Consider the following 23,801-nt stretch of genomic DNA (forward strand, 5'->3'; position numbering starts at 1 on the left):
AATCGTAAAAACTTTAAGGATTTTATTATATATTTTTAAATTTTTTTCCCCTTTCAATTTAGAATGATGAATTGCTTTTGGTGAGATTTTTTGCAGTCATGTCTGCTTCTGCTACAAATTGTTAAATTTCAATTTTTTAAAGCATTTTTATTGTATATTTTGCAGTTTTGCCATTTGCTTTGGTCGTGGGTCGTGGGTCATGTAAGTAATGCTGCGGAGTGTATATGCCGTTAAATAGAGTTCTTGCTTTATTGCGGGCCTTTCTTAGGTGTAGGAGAGGTGCATGCTTTTAACTGAGAAGTGGTCGTTCCTTTTAGCTTTTTTATTGCGCGTTAATTATGTTTGTTGTAGTTTATCGGCTGTAATTTGGTTATATTATTTATTATTTTGTTGAGCCACTGCATTCGGCGCTTTATAGAACGTATGCACAAACTCTGATAGGCTATAAACAGTGCCCGGTCCTTTGCCAGGACTCATGCATATAAAATCACCCAAGCTGTGAGCATTGCCTGTGATTAAGTTAAAATTAAATTTCAATCAACATTTTTATTTTATTACATTTTTATAAATGTTAAGTATGTACTTTCAGTTATTTACTTACTGTTCGATTGTATCGGAGGATAAGATGGTGGAGGTTTTATCCAACTACCATCTGGCCTTCTCATATGTCTTCTATCCGAACTGAATTCAACAAGATATGTATCTGCGGGTATTACTCTAAAAAACCTGTGTAATGCGGTGGGCGGTTAATCGGGAGGCATACAAATGAGAGAAACAAAACAAAATATAAAGTAAATAAAACACAGAACAAAAAATAGAAAACGAAAAAAAAAGAATTATTACTTAGTTCAACAAGTTATTCTATAAAGTTTTTGTGTGAAAATGTCATCTGACTTTATAAAAATAGGCAAAAAAGCACGGTAAAAATAACATAAATAAAAAAATAAAAAAATACAAAAATACTTGCCTGTGGTGTTCTGGTCTCAGCGCTAGGTCTGAACGGAACGTTTCGGTCACATATTTATGGAAATAAGTTGGAAAAGGTAACGTTGTATCTAAATCAAACACCAAACATCGATTGGGTGAGGGGTTGTGCATGAAAAAAACGTGGTAATCCTAAAAGAGTAAAAAATAATAACATTAAATCTGCACATTAATTTTTTATTAGTCATGCTGACATTTACAAATGCGCTACAGTATCACATATAAAAAATAAAAATTCTTGCGAATTCTGTTGTGAATCCTTTTAAAACAGTCAAAGTTAGACACTTTAAGACATATAAGCAACATAAACTTTATAAAAAAAAATCTCTATATTATAAATTCAATGAATTTTTGCTTAGAATATGATATTAAGAATATAAAACATCAGAGCAAAATAATACCAAATTTACAATTCAAGAATTTACACAATTTGCGAATCGAGATTCACCGAATGATTTAAACTTTATCCAATGAACTTATAATAAATTTTTTATTATAGTAATTAATATATATAGATGTGTTTCTGATTTCCCGGGTACGTCCATTTGGTACAATGTATTTTAATAGAATCAACTACTTTGATTAACTTTAATTACTACGCTATATATACAGATATAGCAGCACCTTGCCAGTGGTGCAATGTGTATCACGAGATTCAGGTGTTAACAACATTGGTTGTCTTGAACACACGGTTGGTTCAGTAAGAGAATAAGAGAATGGCGGCATCGATAAACATCTAAAGTTACGCAGGAAGAGATTAGCATTTATGCTTTCGCTTAATGTGGGGTTACTTTTTTCAATAAGGTGGGCCTTGTTCTTCAAAAACGAAGATAAACTATCTTCAATAAGTTATATTCAAAGACATAAATTTAATTGGATTTCGACCACAGTTTTGAGTCCTTACGGCAGATAACCACGTAAAACAACTACAAACGAACTCATGTCAATATAACTTAGGTTTTAAGATGTCGGGGCTTCAAATTGTTTACTCTTGATATTGAGTACAGTCACAACAAAACTACATTCATTATTTATTTTCTACTATTGTGTGCAATACTTCAACTTAAAATTCTTAAATTCTAATATCGCAGAAAGTTAATTATATTTGACATATAGCTAACTATATGTGGAAATATATGAAAATTTCTTCAATATAATTGTCCTTACGGCACTGCTTATTTTTTAACTAAATGTTAATTAATGATAACAAAATTTTCTTTAAATTATACGTTTTTACTTTTATTGACCATTTATCCAGAATCAAGGACCGGAATTTTATTGAAATTTTTCTGAATAATAAAAGTATTTTAAGTTAATTTATAGGTTTTGTAAAGATAATTAAAAATTAAAAAGACATAAAGAGGTAATATGTAAAAACATGGTCATTCACTGAGATGATTAATTAAAATAGTTCAGCACTCATGGGTGGTAACGATGGATTGTAATAGAATATTCTGATTCGAGCTAGCATGGAGTTATATTGATATAAATTTAGTAAAATTAGAAGTGCGTCGAACAGGGTCATTTGATCTTTTAAGAGAAATCCGATTACTATATTCATAATATATAAGCGATGACCACAGTTTGTACCACAAAGCTAATGGGAAGTTCATAACTTATAACTTATATGATAATCGTCAGTGTTTGGTTTATGTTATTATCACCTCTTTTGAGCTTTATGATAAGAATGATAATTTAATTATTTTCGAAAAAACTATTAAAAGATTTTTTTGTGACATAAATATGATCCAAAAAATTATAATTTGTGTTTATTTTCCCAAACTTTTACATACCATAATTGCTTTCCCAGACATAATTGAGCTACAGTAACAACAATGTAATTGTAATTTCACACCGACTATAGAAGTGTAATTCCGTAAAATAAAGTTTGGAATTTATGATGTTCATTCTTGCAGCCAACATTAAGACAATTTAGATAAGGTTGAATTTATTATTTTCCGTCGCTAAATTTAATCAATTGTATTAAAGTAGTAAAAATAATGTTATTTACAATATCGAGTAAGTGGTTCGGTATCTGAGTAAAATAGTGACAATGAAAACAACAACTTTTTGTTTTCAATTCATATAAAACTGCAACAGTAAATATTTGCAGTACAATTTAGTCATATTTTGGTGTAAGCAGAAGTTTTCTTTATATATGATAAGTAATTAGACGATATGTAACCATCGAATAAATATTTTTTAATACAGTCCTTAGACAAACTGGCATTGAGTTGATTCGGCAGAACGCTCTGAGAGACAAATATTATTCGTATAAACAACTGATCAACAAAAACATGCTTTTTTTAAAAATATATGCAAATCGTTCTAAAAGATGTAGAAGTGTGGAGTCTATTAGAACTGGTGTGGAGTCTATTTTTATATGTTAGATCAATATCATTTCAGGCAGTTAATCAAAATTTATTTTATCATTTTTAAAGTAGTTGAAATTGGTTGCAATTGAACTATGACTGTGCTCTATCCAATATATCTCTATTCGAAATTTATATTTTTCGTAAGCTGTAGGTTTTTACAGCTTTTTGGCCTTGTTTTTTTTAGTCGTAATTAAGACCAAACGCAGAAAAAGGTCAGTTGAATACAGAGTTCTAAAAGTTGCGAGAGTTCTAATAAAATGCGATATCTTTTATAGATATTTTTTCAATGGTAAGTTCTGTTGATTTTTACACAGTATGAATATATACGTGCGTTTCATTTCTATCCAACTCTTTTACAATTGTCAGTAAAATTATATTTCCAATAAAAAAACAAATGCTTTTTATAGTCTATGTATATATCTATGTTCCTTTTCTATCCTTCTCTTTATGATTATCAAGAAAATAATATTATGTATAAAAAGCACTACTGCTTTTCATAGTCTATGTCCTTTACCAATTTTTTAAATTAAAAACTCCGATTACTTTGAACACATTGAATGGTTTGCAGTTAAATAAAAAAAGTGCAAGTTATGTTAATACCGCCTAAAATGCAAAAACGAGTAGGAAACAAACGGAAAAGAATTAATTAGCAAATAAATGTGCCGTTGTGATTAAAAATTTCTTAAAAATAATCTTTGTATTAAAAATTATTAAAAAAATAAAAATTACTAGATAAAAGATAATGATTAATTAATGAAGTGTTTTCTTCTAACAGTAGTGCTTTGTAACAACAAAATTTTTATTTATTTTTAATTAAAATGTATCATATAAGTGTTTCGAGTACTGCCTATCGTTATAGTCACTCCCGTCATAACTAACGTTAAAATCAAATTTAATGATTAAATAATTAAATTTAAAGCAACGTGTTTAAACCAAATATGATTTGTATATGCTAAGAAGGTTCAATCATAAACAAATTGAGGTGTGTAATATTATGTGATCTTTAAATTTCTCCTTTTGTTCCTTTTGTTTAAGTACCCATGTAAAATTGTTTATAGCTGTACACTTTTGTTATCAATCAAATGACAGACAAATAGTTCGCATTAACTTTTTTTAATCAATGAAACCATTCTAAAAAGAATTTTTAAATATGACTCTACTAAAAAACATTTCTAACAACTGCCTTTTTGTTTAATTAACTCAAAGGATGCATAAGCTTCTAATCAAAACGATACAAGTTCAAATACTTCATTTTCTATGACCCACAAACTAATTTAGAAAGGAAATTTACTTACCCATATCACAACCTGATCATCACCACGTCCGGCCTTTTGTCGCCACAGCGGCACTGTGCGTCCCTCGTTAGATACAAAAACTGCATAGCACTTGGAAAGTTCATCGATACGTGTTTTCTTAACTTGTTCGCAAAGTTTCCAAACATTCTCTTCACTGCAAGGACGGAGAGAAAAACAACAAAATAAATTAGAAATTGAATACGTTTTTCTTTTATTTAAATTTAATACTTCTAAACTTTTCTATAGAGTAAAGCACTTGTCATTCTTGTATATTTTTTTATTTGTGATTCTACTTAACTACTTACATTTTTAATATACAAAATGAGGTCAGCATTTGGGTAATTCATACGACAAATTAAAAAAAAAAAGGATTTAATATAGAAAACTGTGATAAATAAAAAATAAAACATAAAAGCTCTGAAACGTTACAAGTCAACAGCGATAGAATGAAGTACACAGGCAACAAACCGATTTTCAGTGCACTTAAAATTCCATGCATTTAAAAGGACCACGGGGAATAAAAGTGAATATGCACTTTGCAATGACCAAAACGCGGCTCGGTGGTGCCTAAATGCGATGTATTCAAGCTTCTTAAAAGCAACAGTATGTATTTTATTTTTATTTTTTTTTCATATTAGTAATACCCCTCTACGGTTGCACTACGACTACGACGCCCTCACTTAACGCTTTTAATACCACACGCCCTTTTCACGTTTGCACGAAATGGTAACAATCATCTTGATAATTTATCACCAACTCGGAAATTTTATAGCGCGCCACTTTACCAGTGCGCACACCAAATTTACCTTTTCAAGCATGTGAAATTATAATAATCGATTTCAGTTGGCATGACAGGCTCCGCTGGAGGGACGCCAGCCGATTTAAGTCCAGACAATAAACCTAAAGCCAACTACTATATTATGAGTACAGCAACAGTAGGAACAGTAGCAACAGTAGCAAAAATAACAAAAACAACAAAAGCCAACGCAACAATTATTTGTAAGTTACAACCGCCCACCTTAACGGCAGAAAAATGCATGCACAAATAAAGCCCACCTTTGTTAAGAGTTTTCTATAGGAATATTTCGCTTCTCATACCTCGTTGCATGTCTTTCTCGATAAGCGACATACAATTGTGCTATTTAAAAGCAATGTAATGCTATGAAGCAGCACTGCTTTGGCACAAATTAAAACATGTTTTAGTGACGATGGCGCCGGAAGTTTGACTACAACTTTACTACGAGCACCATAATAATTAGAATTTATATTTATTCATAAAACACATACATTGATATGTAACGCGCCATATGCCTCTATATACGAGTATAAATATATAGTGCGTTTATGTATACACATCCTTTTATGCAAAATTAGCCCGCAAAGCTGTTGCACGATTCGCTAAATCAACAGTTTCTTACGTTTTGTTGGCTGAAGGGTACTACTGACGTGTTCCTTCACAATTAAGTTGTTTCATTTCGTTTATGTGGTAGAACGTGAGTCGTCCTAGCATAGGATTAGCCATACGTACGAGTCCTTTAGTTTTATTAATTCAAATTCGTTTTATTTTATTGCAACTTTTTAACGAGAGCTCACACAATTGCCTGGGTGTGTAAGCCTCTCAAAACCGTTTCGAATAGTTTAATATTTGGTAAGTACAAACTTTATTGCCTTTTGCGCTTTGTTGCGAAACCAACAATTTTGCTCAACTTTTTTGTTAACGAAGTTCTCATAATTCACCAGACTTACGTTTTGAATTAGAGAACTTTATCAGGAGCAAAAGTTAGCATTAGCAAATATTCTAACGCTGTTTTAAGCACTTTCAAGAGCCTTAAACAATATATTCATCGTATAGTACAATCATACTATATGAAATCCATGTGTAATATAAAAAATATATATGCTACAAAAATGTATGTTGGTGTGTTAGGCAGTGGTTACAGGGTCTGGTATTCAGAAAAGCTAAAATTTTTCAAGATTATGCTTCTTCAAATATGGCAATCTAACTCAATAGTAAAAAAGACTTTACCTGCTTTTTAGTATTAAAATTAAATACAGTCAAATTTCCATAACTCGAACTTCTATAACTCGAATTTTTTTATAACTCGAACCAAAAACAGTGCACCAAGTTTTTAGAGAACAAATTACATACAATTCTGCTTCCATAACTCGAACTTCTATAACTCGAATTTCTTTATAACTCGAACAAAAATTTAGTTCCATGCCGATAGAGATATGGGAAAGTGCATTCTATAAGTCGAATTTTTGATTTAAGTATAAACGCATTTTGCTGTTATGGGAAGTCCCGTTTTTTAAACCAAATATTAAATATTTTTTTCTTTCTTAAGTTGCTTCTTTGAGCAAGTGATTTAAAGTAAATAAAATAATTTCCAATGCTTCTCTTAACGATTACATTGAGCTTGACAAGAAAATTTGTACATCAACCTTTCCTACAGATGACAATATTATTGATTATTATAGCTCTGAATTAGTGGATCCAATTCTAAGTGGAACGGAAAGTAATGATGAGGGTTCGGTGGATGAAATTGTTCATTAGCCTTCCAAGAATGAAATAGAAGACTCATTTAAAATTCCGAATTTTTATTTACAAACGAATGATATGTCCTCTAACTGATGATCACTATATGGCTTAGAATAAATTGAAATCTTTTTTTAATGAAAATAAAAAAAAATTAAGATCCCAAACACTAATTTCTAATTATTTTACTTTATTATAACCTCTGTGCTGTATTTGATTTTAAATAAATAAATATCTTAAAATATAATTCTAGTTTCTTTCAATAATAAAACAAAAATAAAACAAAAAAAAAATCTTTAACTCCAAGTCTCCATAAGTTGCAAAATTGGACTTCGAGTTATAAAAGTTTGACTGTATTAGAATTGTTGTTAAAAATTATTCTCCGTTAGAGGAGAATTTCATAAGAAGTATATAGTATAAAAAAAAGTATAAACTAAAAACCAGGGGTTTGCCCTCCACTTCATTTGTTTTGATATATATTAAAGAATATATATATACCTATGTTATATTAAAATCTGTAATTTATAAACAAATTAATACTTTAAAATGCTAACAATCAGAAAGCAATATTAAAATTTAATTTTTATCATACATAACACATATATCAATGAAATATAATTCTCATTATATTTATAATTCTTTTACGATAAGTATCTAAGATATATGGTAACAATCATGTGTGTAGGTAGCTCTACCTTCCCAAGTGTTTTAATATATTATTAGACTTTTGAAAATAATTTGTAATATGTGTTATATTCATGATAAATTTTAAACAATATATGTATGGCATATGACGTCATGCCTGAATGAACAGGCCTTAACCATTCTAAATCCTACTAATCGAACTTCTTATTGAGACTTTTGTAATATTACTATTAGGTACATATCTATTTAAAATTAAATGATATTCCTAAGATGGGCTTAATGTCAAATGCCTCTTAAATCTAAACAGTATTGTTTAAAAAGAAGCACAAATTACACTTTTAACCTTTCATACATATTGTGAATAAACAGTTAATGCTACTAACAAAATTTACGGACACACTGTGCTCTCCTGATTTAATTCTATTGTAGATTGGAAATTTAGTTCAAACAATAGAATAGATAACAAAAGTAATAAACCGCTTAATGCAATTTATAACTGTAAACAAGCAAAAAGGTATACCGCTGCTTTAAACCTAAAGTGATCCATTATCTATATAACGAGATCATCAAATCCTTATTCTGTGTTCGTAGTTATCTGGTAGCCATTCGTTTGAAATGGGGAACAAAGTCGCAAAGTAAAATTGAAGTCATTGGATGGAAAGCTTGTTTTCTAAATATAGGATGCTTAAATTCAACTCTCTCAAAAGACTACTACAATTACTCTAATTATTCTACTACAATTTATCTAATTCACATAGCAGATTTTAACTATGCTACCAAAGTAATAATCGGAATGAACTCTAACGAAAAATGGAACATTTTTAAAAAAGAGTAAGACTTAAGAGGAAGTCAACTATTATACTTGTAACTCTATCTATAGCTAACTATAAGTCTATCTTTCCACAAAAAAAAAAACACAGATTAGGTAGCATAATGGGACTACAAGCGCCGAGACTAAATAAATCTGGATACCATAAATTCATCTAAAACTAGGAAACTAATCTTTAGCGTTCTTTACGGGATTTGCCAAGATGAAAAGACAAAAGCCAAAACACACTGCAAATATGCAGTTATGTATTAATATATTCCTACATTTTTTAGGAAACTATTTTTAGAGAAGTCTGAAGAAGTATCATAATAAATTAATATCAGGAGTTTTACAAAATTCTCAAAAAGAATGAATTAAAGTAATGCAGTTAGCTGTTGAATTACAAACACACATGTCGCAAACATCATTTGTACATGGAAGAAAAGACATCTTGAAGCAAGGACCTCAACGCGATGTTCCCACAAAATCTTTCTTAAACCAAACGTACCCTAAACAGTTTTAATTCATTAAATTTTAAAGATGTGATATATTTAGTATACAAAAAGTATATGCTTAGAGTCTTAGAATATAATATTGCTCTTAGAAGATAATAACAATTTACTGTGATTAAATCTGATTGTTGTAATCATCAAAAGAGAGTTGTAATCTATTGGCTATAATAGCAAAAATGTGAATTAACGTCAGTATATCCATATACATTAATATTTTAATGTTACTTAATATATTGAAAATTCACTTCAGTGAAACAGAAGAGTTTCTACATATTTTTTAAAAAATTGACCTGCAACAGGTCACTGTGCAATTTTTTACGGTTTCAAAGTTTGTGCTTTAGGGACTTTGTGGTTTTAGCATTATGGATATTAAAAAAATATTTATTTTTGATTTATGACTGCGCTCATATGCAATAAAATGAATGCTTTATGCTCCAAAATGTTTTGTAATTAATTTTCATTATTAATACATTATGTGGACATTTGGATTAATAACACTGATGTGCTATAATAGCTTAATTAAGTGCTTAAGATAAATTGCTTCCAAAAGTTGCAAAATGACTAATTTAATTAAATATTTCATTCCAGTTTTATAATAGTGAAATGTGAATGAAATTGCTTACAAGCGGCCAATCTTTTGAATACTACGGATATTATATTTTTTAATAAAAACGAGAGCAGTGCTTTTGACTTAGATCATAAATGACTTGAAATTATTATGTTTATTTGCCCGCATATATATATTGGTTTATTTATGTATTATATTGGTAATAACCAAAGAAGATTTCTTTTGAAAAAGTTGTTAGAAATGCAATAAACTTTTATGATCTAATTTTGATGTTTTTATTTCAATCTTTGCGGTAAGATATAAATATTTATTTAAAAATATTTTCAATAGTTAAGTAAGGGGTTGTCGTACTCGGTAGATAAAATTTATTTATTACTACATGATGAGTTTTTTGTACTGTCTGTAATTTTAAATTCACCTCATCATTTTCCATAGCAACAATTTAAATAGAAAATAATACGAAATCCACGAATGCCTTAACTCAAGAATTTTTTTTTTCATATAATGTGTAAAATTAATGGCTAACAACTCAAATTTTTGTTCCTGCATCAATTATTTCTTATATCAAAATTTATTTAAAATTGAAAGCAACTGCGCATAAGTATTTGTACTTTAAGACTCTCATCCTTTAAAATAATGGTCTTTAGTTTTAATAAAGCTTTGACTTTTACATAAAATTGATAATAGCAATTTATAAAGATACCCTCTTACACCTCTGAAATGTTTTTCTATAAACTTTAAGAAAAAAAGAAAAAATTTAACACAAGTCATAGAAGAATTAACGATTCCTTTTATGAAAGTATTGTTGATTTTAGTTGCGTATTAATGGATAATAACTCTTAAGTAAAAAGTTCATTGTTCTGCATGGTATTAGTGTATTATTAAAAGTGATAATGAAACGGTTATCCAAAAGCATCTATTGTAGTAGAAAATTAACTACAATAAAAATTAACTATTATAAAAATAAACAAATCAAATTCTTTAAAAATATTCAGGCAATTTTTTCCAACACTTTCCTGAACAGAAATAAGAATAGTACACTTTAAATTACCATAACTTCAACATTAATTAAAGACTACTTCAATTCATGCTACTCAAACCGTTTGTAAGATAACCGAGGGTTTCTAGATTTAAAGTTTCTTTTTCATATGAACACTCTAACACACTGTATCTCGCAAATATTGAAAATGGATCACCTACTTCACACAATTTCTTTTGTTTCTTGGGTCAAAGTAGAATCTTCCAATTTTGCAAGACGTTTGCAAAAACAGTATAAAAATTTATACTATTAAATAAACAAATTTATTTAATGATAACACTGGTCAACAAAGATTTTATCCTAGAGACGTTGTTAAGAGATCCTAGACGTGTTTTTCGGGCTGATTCCGAATCTGTATTTAGATTCTTTCTATCACGTCTAGATTCTTCAAAACAGTTGAATGTATATTTTTGCTATAAAGTCGTAATTTACCTACTGCTCAGAAAGTATCCGGATTTTGTTGTTTGTTAACTACTTTTTAAGTAATAGACCTTTTTCAAAAATTATTTTTGTTATGTTAGTACACCCTTTCTTGACATATGATACAAATTTCAGCGCCATCTGACAATTAGTTTGTTTACAGCAGCTGTTAATGTGAGACTACCTCAAGTGCATTTAGCGATTTTTACTATGGAAAATTCTTGTTGTACGCGATTTTTTGACCAAACACGGCACCACTGTCATCGCTCAGGCACCATATTCGCCAGATCTGGATCCGTGCGAGTTTTTTGTGTTCCCGAAACTCAAATTGCCCCTTCGTGGTAAGAGTCGATTGAATCGGTAAAAGAAAATTCGCCGAAGGAACTAAAAGCCATACCTTCACGGGCCTTTGAAAAGTGTATGAAAGATTGGGTTAAGCGTTGGGTATTTCATTTATATATGATATATATAGTATACATTATTTTCGTGATGTAAATATATGTATATAAATAACGTGATTAATAAATATGTATAAATAATAATATTACGAATTAATAAATCTGATGGACCTCATCTTATAACGCAAGACAATTTAAACGATCTAGTGCGCGATTTAAAGTTGTGCAAAAAGAAGAGTGAAATCTTAGGATCACGATTAAAGGGTTGGAAATTGTTGGATCCAAAAACTAAAATTTCTATGTATCGATCTCGCCATGACGAATTTAAATTATTCTTTTCTCAAGAAAACAACCTTATTTTTTGCAATGATGTTCTATCTGTTATGGATATTCTTAATTTTGAATACAACGATGATGATTGGCGTTTGTTCATTGATTCTTCTAAGGTCAGTTTAAAGGTTGTTCTCTTACATAATGGAAATGAAATTCCCTCAATACCGTTAGCCCATGGAACTGATATGAAAGAAACTTACGAGAATATGCAGTTTCTCTTAAAAAAAATTCACTACGAAAGATATAAGTGGAAAATTTGTGGTGACCTAAAAGTTATTGCAATTTAACTAGGCTTACAACTTAGTTACACGAAATATTGTTGCTTCATCTGCAAGTGGGATAGCAGAGACAGAAAATTGCATTACTTGAAAAAAGATTGGCCACAACGTAAAGCACTCGTTCCTGGAATCAAAAATGTCCTCTTCCAGCCTTTGGTCGATCCTAAAAATATTCTTTTGCCACCTCTGCACATTAAATTAGGACTTTTTAAAAATTTTGTTAAAGCCATGGATAAAAATGATGGTGGTTTTACTTATTTGAAGCAAAAATTTCCTAAAATAAGTGAGGCAAAGATTAAGGAAGGTATTTTTATTGGGCCACAGATTAGAGAACTGCTGAAGGACTCGGAATTTCAACAGCAATTGAGTTCAACAGAAATTAACGCGTGGAACTCATTCAAAAATGTAGTTGAGCATTTTTTAGGAAATATGTTGGCTGAAAATTATCGCGATCTGGTGGCTAATCTAATTGATTCATACCAAAAAATGGGTTGCAATATGTTTTTAAAACTTCACTTCCTACACCCCTTGAATCACCCGTTAATCTGGTTGTCTAAAGAAAACTAGACGTGATAGAAAAAATCTAAGTCCAGATTTGGAATCAGCACGCAAAATACCTCTAGGATCACTCAATAACATATCTAGGATAAAAAAAAAATTTCTTTTTGTTGACCTGTGTAATTTAGTTAATTTTGTAATTTTTTTTGGACTTGATCCTTGATTAATTATATTTTAATTATATCTGTCAAAAAAAAAAAAAAATTAGACTAGTTACTGTCTGGGGCTACCCAGACCTCAACAAACAGATAGACAGATATATCAAGACCGATTTCATTTGTTGTTCTAATTAAGAGTATGTGATTAAGATGTTATTCACTATCACTATTTTACTTTACAAAGTTATTACCATAACCAATTGTTTTTATAATTACTAATTCACTATAATATAAAAGGTATAATTCGAGTTTAAGAATTCAAAATTTGTTTTTGATATGCATATTTTAGTGAGAATTGTTTAATGAATTGCAAAGCATATTGTAAACAATATTCGGATAAATTTAACGTAGTAATTTGCGATATGCCTCAATTTATAGTGACTTAATATAAATTTTGAAATTTTTACTTCAAATTATTAGCTAAAAATGATTAACTTTGTTTTTATCTGGAACAGTTCTCCCTACAATTACACAAATGTCAGCTCTACCTCCCTAATGAACGGTAAAACTGATTAATATATTGATCATTACATAAAAGTTTCTGCTTTTTAGAAAAAATTTTAAAAATAATTATATTTTTTACTATAATACCATATTTAAAACAATGCTCTATGGGATATCGACGACATACCTAATTAAATGCAGTAAATATTTTACAAATCAGCTACGGCACAGGTTTTCCAGTGTTTAAACTAGGAAACTATCACAAACAGCTTATTTCTATGCTATAAGTACATCTAATAACCGTAAACTTTATTTTTGTTAAATAAATAATTAAACTAAATAGTTCACGACATAAAACTCAAGAAGTTCAAATCTAGAATACCAGAAACCAGACATTTTATAGGTGCACCGCTACTTGAAACTGTAACAACTGTCTGTATTAAGGTTTTAAAGATATACAAGTATAATATTATGTCTAACTCTTGATTAAACTTTAATTGCTGGCTGTAGTTGCTTGTGACTGTAACTGTAGTGCACCCCTGAGGAAGAGGAATTACAATATTTCTAAATAAGAGTAAATTTATGGAAAGAGGCGTCTTATATCCAGTAGGCACCACCCGCTATTGTTTCAAATAATAGTAAGTGAGTTTCACTTGTAACGCCTGATCGAAGGTGTAAATCTGATACCAAGGTGGTCAGAGGCCACATCTTTTGCTGTTTTCAGCAATTCAGATTGTCTCTTTTAATGGAAATTTCATGGTGGTTTACGAGTTTCAAACGTCTGCATTTATTACCTGCTTTCCATATAGAGTTGCATGCTCCAACCGGGTGCTGCGACCCAAAGAACAGCATAAGTGTTAGATTGGCCTCGCTTCCTCCCAAAGAGGAAAGTATATCCAAACGTATAACTTCACTTGATACCGACGACTCAGCTAGACTAAAGCTACTGTAGCTTAATTGTACGCAGTTTTACAAAAATACAATTGTTTAACTTCATTTTTGACATTTTTGGCTACTGTGATTAAATCCAACGTCTGACATTCAAAAAGCAATAAATAATATAAATTTATAAGTCGAAATTACAAATGTTAGTTCCTAAAAAGCATCAAAATGCCACAATCTGCTGCGGAATAATATTGAAATAACTATATCAAGCAGATAGATTATTATTTGATCCTAACAATAGGTTTTTTTTTAGTATTTGGTATTTCCTTGACGAAATGCGTTTTGCAAGTTGGTGGGATATATATCCTATATGGTTATATGTAAAATAAAAATTTCGAATAATTAAACTAAGTGCTTTCTGATATTAATTTTTCCTTTTATATATAGTATATATTTTCTGAAAATAATGTAAAATGTTTTGAGATAGATTTTTATTATGATATTTTCGTGTTATAAAAAATAATATAAACTGAATATCAAATGATAATATCTGGGTTTTATGATATCAATTGAGTGAAATAAATATAATATTTAAATGAAGCCCAAAATTAAACTATGTAATTCAAATGAATTACTAAACCAAATGAAAAGAATTGACAAAAAGCCTAGTCGTTTTTTATTACTTATTTATTCTGAAAAGCAATCATTTATCTTTTATAATAAAAAACTTTTATTAACAAACCGGAAAGCATAAAATGTTTTTTATTTATTGACATAACAATATGCAGAATTTTGCAAAATTTGACATTCAATCATTTCACACCCCTTCCACAATTGCCATTATCAATTTCTAATACATCTTAAATATGTCAAACATACCCGTGCTCAACGTTCTCGATGCGCATTAACTATACTATACTATACTATATTATGGTATACTATACTATATGGCACAACCGAAGTGTTTACAAATCGCAAGCAAATAACTACTTTGAAATATTCCCAACGCATCAATGTCCATTTAGGCATTGAATTTTACACGTGAATAAACCCCAATGACACCATTCATGAATCATGAATATATATGGTACATGTATAGAGTTGTTAGCCATAGTCAATTGCCACAAATTTGCCCTCCAACCGCAGGTTGCACTATATGCCGTAATTTTGTATTGAAAAGCAGTGATAGGGCGAACGGGCAGGCAAAGTGATAGAAATAAGATAACCCGCACAGCAGTTTATCAGCGGCAATGACGAAATGCCAAAAGTTGTGCGTTAGTATGCCAGAAAGGCATCATCGGAGACCCACAGCTTCATTCCTTTGCATTAGCATCAGCATCAGCCTCATAACATGAATTTCTACTTTCCATCTCAGTCACACGTTTTATAGGGTTACGTTGCTTTGCGTTGCGTTGCGTTGCGTTATGTTGAGTTGTATTGTGTGTTGCGCTGCGCTGCGCTGCGTTGCGAATTAATCAATGAAAATGTCCTGTGGGATTTTGAGAAAGCTTTTCCTCAACAACTTTTTCAAAGCTTCACGGAAAAACATACAACAAAAAAGTAATTGAGAAAATATCTGTACATATGCGAGTACGAAATGTTAAAGAAAGAACAAGACTACAAGACTACAAGACTTCATTACCATGATTATGTGGAAATATGAAAAAAAAAAAAAATCAAACTCATAATAAATGAAAAAGTTTTTGCTGAATTTTTACTCTTGTTTTAGTCTGCAATTGTGAGGGGCTACACCAGCTGGTATTTTAATGGGTAAGTGTGCTTGTTCCGCACAGGAAAGCAACAAATTCTGAGGTAAAATTTCTGAAATGTGAGATTAAGGGACTATTCCAACTTAGACAAAGTTAATTTTTTAACAGTGTTCTAAAGTAATGACACATTATTGAAAAAAAAAAGAGGAAAGTAGAACATCTAACATAGTAGCGTTAAGATAAAAATATAAAATGTTAAGTAAAATATTTTGTAGCAAGCAAAAAGTAAATGTAATAAACTGGGTAAATTTTGAAATTTAATTTAAAAAACCAAAAACAAAATAGTTTGCCAGAATACAGATATAAAAATTTATATCTAACAGAAAGTTTTACAATAAAGAATAGCAGTGATTACTAATAAAAACAAAGGTATCTGTTTTCATGAAAAGTAGAAGAGGAGGTAATAGGAATATTTGTGAAACTGTTTATTTGCTTAGCTGCCTATTTGATTAAAAAATTCTTCAGTAATGTCGTAAATGAAGTATTTCGATTAAATTCGAGTATAGAGTCCTCCTTGATTTGTAGAAAAAGTGCTAGCAAATATCACAAAAATAAAAACTAAAATTTCGCAGTCATAAAAATTCAAAATGCTTGCAAAAAAAAAATTAAAACTATATAACATAGACTCTATGTTTTTAAGGCGTTGACCTCTTATTAGGAGTTTGCTTATTTCTTAAAATTGAAAATATTCAAACTGTGGTTAACATTGACTTCTACCTATTGCCACTATTATCATATACCTGCATTTCAATACATATACTACTTTTAACTTTCGATTGGACATCAGAAATGTGTGATTATAATACTAAATTATAATTAAGGTGGACTTACATTTAATCTAACAGCAATTGAAATTTGCAATTTAACTGAACCGTTTTTGAAATGTCCAAAATACTGTTTAAGTAAAAGGAATAATATAAATTCGAAATTGTATTTCACTCATGAAAATATGAAAAGAAGATATTCTGGACCACTATAATTTTCATACCCTATAAAGAATATTTAACATTGACTAAAAACTGTTATATAAAGTAACCGATTTGAACAAATCATTTTTGAGATATATGTAGATGCTTTAACTCTTAACACCCTATATCGTTTAACTCTGTAAATTGAACACTTCTCCTAAACTGTATAGTTTATTTCTTGAAAATAGTATTCACCTCTTCAAAATAAAGTGGATACTTTCAGATTTGCAAATATATAAATAACTATTTAGATTCATGTTTTTTTAAGATTATTTTTTAACATTATTTTTATTCATTATTTCATTTCTTTTAACTAATTCTATTTTTTTAACATTATTCACCAAATATGTTGTGCAACTAAACCAAATATCGTTGCTAAAAATATAATAGGTCGCAAAGCTTTTAATTTAAAATTAAAACTTTTAATAAACAGCTAAACGTAATAGTTTAATTTAAACAAGTTCTTAAATAATTTCTTAATAACTGTGATTGAAAACTATTTAGAGCTTAGCAATAAAAAATATGCCAGTATGTGCTGAAGGAAGCCATTGTTCATAAACAGAAGATCTCATTCGGAAGATCTCATTCGTGAGTCATACAATTCATTTTTTTAATAGTTTGAAGGCCATAGGAAAAAGGTGACCACAACGAGTTAGAGTGAATGGATTCTGAAATCTTGATTATTTCCACAATTTTTTGAATCAATAAATTGAACACTTCTCCTAAATTTCACACAAACAAGATGTGGTTGCTTGAATAGGTAACACTTCCATCGCCTAACCCTGTATAGAAAAACTACTGAAGTTCTTGACTGTATTATCATGTACTAGTGCATTCGCTATATAGTTATTGTGTTGGTCAAAGTATTCTGATAACCAAACGATCAGCTCACAGTTAAGTTTATTTAACTCAATTAAAGATGGGACATAGGACAAAAATGTTTAAGACTGTCTGCCTGCTATGTGGCTATAGGCAAAGAATTAAATATCAGTTTCTGTTAAGTGTATAATAAGTCAGTTGCAAAATGAATTCGTTCTGTATTTATTTACACAATCTGAGTAAGTTCCATCTCCAACCTTTACGGGCATGTTTTTGATATGAATATAGTGTTAAAATAGTGTTTGGATTGTAACAAATATTGGATTTTCCTAATAATGGCAGTGTATCTCTGAGTACAGAAACCATTTCTTGCGACAAATTCATTCCATTTATTTTTGATTTTTTGAATTTGGATAAAATCAGTCTAACCAATTTTCTATTCTAGTAAATATACTCGGTTAACTATCTAATAAATAAACAATTAATCAATCAATTACAGTAAAAACGGTTATGCGATTTTAATAATAATAAAACCAACAAAACACGGTTTACAAGGGAAGACTTAAAAGTGCCAACACATAACATTTTACAATTCATTTTTTTAATTAATTTAGATTTGAATTAAAAAATGTCATTCTGTTTTAAATATATGATATACAATAGACATTTGGTGGTAGAAAAAATAAAGCAATAGACTAACATGCTTATGATAGTGGTCTTGTAATACCCTTCACGTAAGTAGTTTCCACAGAATTTTATCTACTTTAGTCTGATTAAGGTTTTGTCTGCATTTTCAGATTTGTTATTTCACGTCGTGAAAATATATTCGTTAGGCATATTGTGTTAGTATTTTGGAATCTTTGAAATATGTTGAGTTATTGGCAACATAATTAACAAAATTTATATCAAGTTGTGTCGTGTTTAAAGGCTCTGCAAGAATTTTTTTTTTGCAGCAAAGAGGAATGTAAGCCTACGCACTGACCACAATCCTTCGTTCCGGAAAGTAAGTGCCCGATTGACATGGACTAAAGGCTGTGCAAGAGTTGTGCCGAAGAATTTTTATGGATTCCTCTTATTCAGTTGCAATTAACAAAATTCAAAAATTATTTATTTAAAATTATATATTATTTAAATAAAAGGAAAAATGATGAAAAATAAAAGGAAAAATGATGAAAAATAATTACTCTTTGCGAATTTATTTTGACTTTTTAATATGGACATCTTTAGCATAAACTATGTCTCAGAATTGTTTAACAAACGAGTCAGAACTTCATGAATATAAACCTCTGGGATTCTAATCTATTCACAATGAAAGGCTTCATTGAACAAATCAAACCTATATTATTTTGTAGTACTAATATTGGTCTTTTAGAAAACTTAATAATCATAGAGATCACGGGGTGATCTAAATGAAGTGTGGAATCTTGTCTCCTTTTAGTTATTTTTAAGAGCGTATTTTACATCACGGTTAATAATCTTGTCGAAACTTCCAAACTTTCATACCGAAATATTTTGGAGCTTATATCTTAAGACCAGCTACCAAAACTTTTTCATGTAAGTATTTCCATTAACGGTAAAGTTACGATTCACAAACGATAAACTAGAGTGATTAAATCGTTGCAACCGTTCAAATCATTCTCGAATCAGGACTTCTAGTGCCTATTCGACTGCTAACTTATTTATCATTTCTTTGTTAAGTATACCCAATTATTTAATTTGTCTATTCCTCATCAGAAAAGATGATTTTCGACACTTGGATGTGCTCCTACAGGTGCAACACTTACTTTACTCTTACATGTTAAATTTTGTTTCGAACATCGGAAAAAATCTTCTCTTTATGGACTTTGTAAGGCTTCCCTCTGGGAGCTCATTTTTGAGTATTTGTTACAGTGGTTGTTTTCGATATTTTTAGCTTCAATTGTTGTACGGATTTTATTTTTTGAACCCCATATGTCATTTTTTTCTGACCATTATCGTAGTTGTTTTGAACATTTTTAGCTAATGAACCTTCGACTGTTGTGCGGATATTGTTTAAATCAAACCTTGACAGTCTGAGCCACTTGTGATACAGATGTAATTTTCTCCAACCAAGATCATGGCGTTCTGAAGGCTTTGGAGCGAGAGATATCTGTTTTATTAATGTTTATTATTTAAGTGTTCGTGGGCTCATTATATTCACAATAGTCATTAGTTGTTTTTGCATCAAATATACTATGGTACAATATATCAGACTATTACATTTGAGTTCCTCGCAAAATTATTTTCTAAAAAGTGGTTCTCATACCGAAATATTAAAGGGAACTATGGACGTTATAAGTTATAGCAGTTTGAAATTAAAATTGAATTGGTTGCAGTTATTTATCTTGTTATTTTTATTTGAAGTAGTATTTAGCAAGCCTAAAAAATAGTGTTTCGTTTTTTAAACAACTAATAAATAGCATCATTTTCTAAATCTGTGTGCCAAAATCTGTCAAAGAATCTCTGTCAAAATTGAGTCCAAAACACAATGGATTAATTAGTTTATAAAAATTCAAATTGTTGTACCATTTCATGTTTTATTCGTAGATTGCATTGAAGTAGTGCGCAAATGGACATTAATTTGAATAACACTGTCACATCTCATCAATTTTAATGAGTTAATTGAACAAGACAAAAGATATTAAATAAAATTCTATAAATGACAAAGGCGAGATAGGATATTAAATTACTAATTGCAGTATATAGAGTACCAGTACACTTAGGAAAATATGGATTGTAAATGAACAGGACATTCTTATATTACTAAATGTAAATAACTAGACAGAAAAACTGTAGCGAAAATAAAAGATTAGAGAAGTTTGTAGAGCAGCTTTAATTACTATATGACGATGATCATATTACTTAAACATGATGTCATGCAATTATTTGTTTAATTTATTTTATTGGCACGCATTTTAATTAGTTTTTTTCTTATTTTAGACTTTAATTTTTTCAAAGAAAGTCCTTTTTGGAAAGGAAGTTCGTAGTGAACTTTGCCTTTTTAGTAATACTAAATGTACAATGCTTTTCTAATTTATTTATTAATGGCTGCTTCAGGCAAAGGCTATCCAAAAATTCATTTACCGTCTTTTCGTAATTATTTGGAACTGAGAACTGAGCGAATCGTTAAAATTTAAGCGAAATTTCAACAATTGCGTTTTATTTTTTTTTAATTAGGCTCCAAAGAATAATTTCCGTTACGTGAGATAGAAATATAAAGCCAAAATGCGAATATTTGTTTGTATACACTTAATTATATAGTATGTGTACATATATACCTTTTGTATTTATTTATTTATTTAGTTATATGTATACATGCATTTCATTTTACTTTCTATATAAATATTTGTGGCTGACCTTATGTATTAGCATGCCAAAAAATATGTATGAACAGACATCTATATATGAATGTATCTGTGTATATATGAATATCCGGAGTTGTACGATATATCGAAGTAAGTATGTGAGCAGTTTATACACTTCTCTTGCTAAGATGTACATCAGATGTTCTGTAGACACTGCGGTAATACTTGTACATATATAAGTTTATGATTATATGCACATCATTTTATATAATCCATTTAACGTTTTATTTGCTTTCGGACTTCATTGTTCGCAATACTGGAATGCATGTGACACTCTATCCTTTGCCAAAAGTTAGCTTAAATTCTACCGAAACTATTTATGCATTTCACTGTGTCAAAAATAAAATTTCTCATTTTCCCCCCTAAAGCATGAACATGACCGTTTGACCTAATTTTGTATGCTGAGAAACATACGAAACATACGAAATGAAAGTTTATGTAAAACACAGATACAGTACACAATATCAGACAAACCATATTTAAACCATATTTGCAAACTAAAAACTAAACCAAACTATTTTAAACTAAAAAAACTTTTAAAATATATTTGTAAAATAAATAATTAAAAAAAAATTAGAAAAAAAATCCTCAATTGTTTTAAAATTTCTGTACTTATTTAAAATTATTTTGTCACCAATTGCACTTACCAGTAACACGAGACGTATGAGCAATCTGCTATTTTCGGGAAGAGTAAATCAGTGGTCATCTTGGGGGCGACGAGATGATGATGTCAATCCGGCATAAAAAATTGTTCACAAAAAGGAAGGACTATGTTGGTTTTTTGTTCTGAGGGATAACGGTTAGGGTTTAATTTTGAATAGAGAATTCTTAATTGTTCACATTTATAACACCATATCACACTTTTCCCTATTTCATAACAAAATCTAACATTTTCATTTTCAACCGCTAATATGCATCAAAAACATTTATGAGCATCAATTGCAACCAGATTAACGTAATTCGTCCTCACTTGACTCAAACTTAGACTCGTACTGACTTAACATTCAAGTAAACACTCGAACCGGAATCGGTCTCACTTTCGGCTAATGGAGGTCGGTCGGTCGGTAGATTGGTTAGCACGTTTGGTTGGCGGTTAACGAAGATTTGCGCGTTTGGGTATGCAACAAGATTTGACTACCACCGCTAACTACAACCTAACACACTACGTGGTGCTTCTTATTTTTCTTTATGCTGCAACTCATATACATTATGCAGTGTTCCACATTGAATATTCAACGAATATTATAGACATCTATTCCTATGCAGTTATATGTAACGGAAAAATGGGTATTAAGTATAATATAAATATTTTTGTTGCTGTCTATCTTACTCACACACTTCGTACTCAAACTGAAGTATATAATTTCTTCCCCCGAGGATACTTAAAAATGTGCCACAAAAATGTCTAACGCTTATTATCTTTCCGTTATAATATGAAAATTATTTTTTATATTTTTTCTTTGTCAGAGCAGCAGCAGCAAGAGCAGCAGCCTTAATGAACCACAAAGGCACCAATCATATGAACAAATATCATCTATTTATACTAATTCTTAACTAAATTTTATTAAAATTATTAATAATTTTATTGCTTTTTGAATTTGGTGTTTAAATAATTATAATTGTAAATTTAATGTTGAAATTGTTTGTTTTGTTATTTGAACTTTTTTTTTTTGCTTTAAAAATATGCAACGCGACGTCGATGCGAGAAGACCTCCGTACGCGTTCCCGGTTCTTAAACAACTCAAAAGAAACTTTTTCGCGACTTCATACAAAATAGTGAAGCACGTACTGTGCGAGTTCCGAAAATTCCGAGAGTATCGTAGTATCGTCCTCGTCAGAAGAGTGCGCGAGTGCGATTCCAATGCGAGCAGAGCACAAGTGCGAACGAAATGGGGTGGCAAATAATTTGCATAAAGTTTGTTGAATTTCAAAGGCCTCATTCCCCTTTATTATAACATAGTGACGCAAAAATAATCAAAAATTAAAAATAAATAATTTGATAATTTAAATTAAAATTTTTTTTTTTACATTTTTTAACAAAATGATAGGCAGAACAAAATCTTCAAACCATATATTTAAATAATTAAGTTAGATATTTAAAATAGTTGCAACTTTATATTAATTTTAGGTGAATACGTTAATTCAAGTTAAAACAGATATACTTTAAAGGATTTGAATTCAAAACAATTATCCCAAAACCGCATACAGAGACTGACTTGCGAGGACGGTGTTTTGAAACCTATTTTAAAATTCAGATGAAAATATTTTTAATAGTTTATTGAACCATTCCCTACAATAGAATCATCAAGGCAATCGAAGACCCGGCATGCCTCGTACTACCTGGAGAAGAACAATCCGAAATAAAACTAATAAATCATTTAACGAATTAAGATATTTAGCATAAATACCTAGCGATTCTATGCAAGTAGTCTATGTTCCTGACGGAATTCTTCTTTTATAATAATATTATTGTACCATTGCATTACTGTTAAAATGTAGAGTATAAGAGTATAATGTAATGTATAATGTAAAAGCATAAAATGAGAGTTGCAATTCTTAATCGGTGGCGTGTAGTATAAATACTAATACTGCTAATACTGTGCGAGTCATTACTTCAAGTTCATAT

The 23,801-nt window shown here is 29.8% G+C and overlaps 1 protein-coding gene across 6 annotated transcripts in view; it reads right to left on the reverse strand.

Annotated features, from left to right (window-relative positions):
* The window catches only part of LOC119678394 (protein N-terminal glutamine amidohydrolase), a 26,488-nt gene continuing 2,687 nt past the window's right edge, over positions 1-23,801 (reverse strand). Inside the window, exons 1-6 of one of the 6 annotated variants that reach the window (XM_038090201.1) lie at positions 22,514-23,155; positions 21,823-22,433; positions 4,655-4,808; positions 968-1,116; positions 602-726; positions 2-509 (exon numbers count right to left, since the gene is read on the reverse strand). In XM_038090201.1, coding sequence (XP_037946129.1) covers positions 376-509; positions 602-726; positions 968-1,116; positions 4,655-4,808; positions 21,823-21,881 — 621 coding nt within the window. In that variant the 5' untranslated portion in view covers positions 21,882-22,433; positions 22,514-23,155 and the 3' untranslated portion in view covers positions 2-375. Of the gene's footprint in view, positions 510-601; positions 727-967; positions 1,117-4,654; positions 4,809-14,145; positions 14,322-21,822; positions 22,434-22,505; positions 23,156-23,801 lie in introns of those variants that run through there. The other 5 variants (XM_038090200.1, XM_038090198.1, XM_038090199.1 and 2 more) reach the window with 5 other exon arrangements.

The sequence above is a fragment of the Teleopsis dalmanni genome, chromosome 2 (genome assembly GCF_002237135.1).
Source record: "Teleopsis dalmanni isolate 2A chromosome 2, ASM223713v2, whole genome shotgun sequence".
Taxonomy (NCBI): Eukaryota; Metazoa; Arthropoda; class Insecta; order Diptera; family Diopsidae; genus Teleopsis; species Teleopsis dalmanni.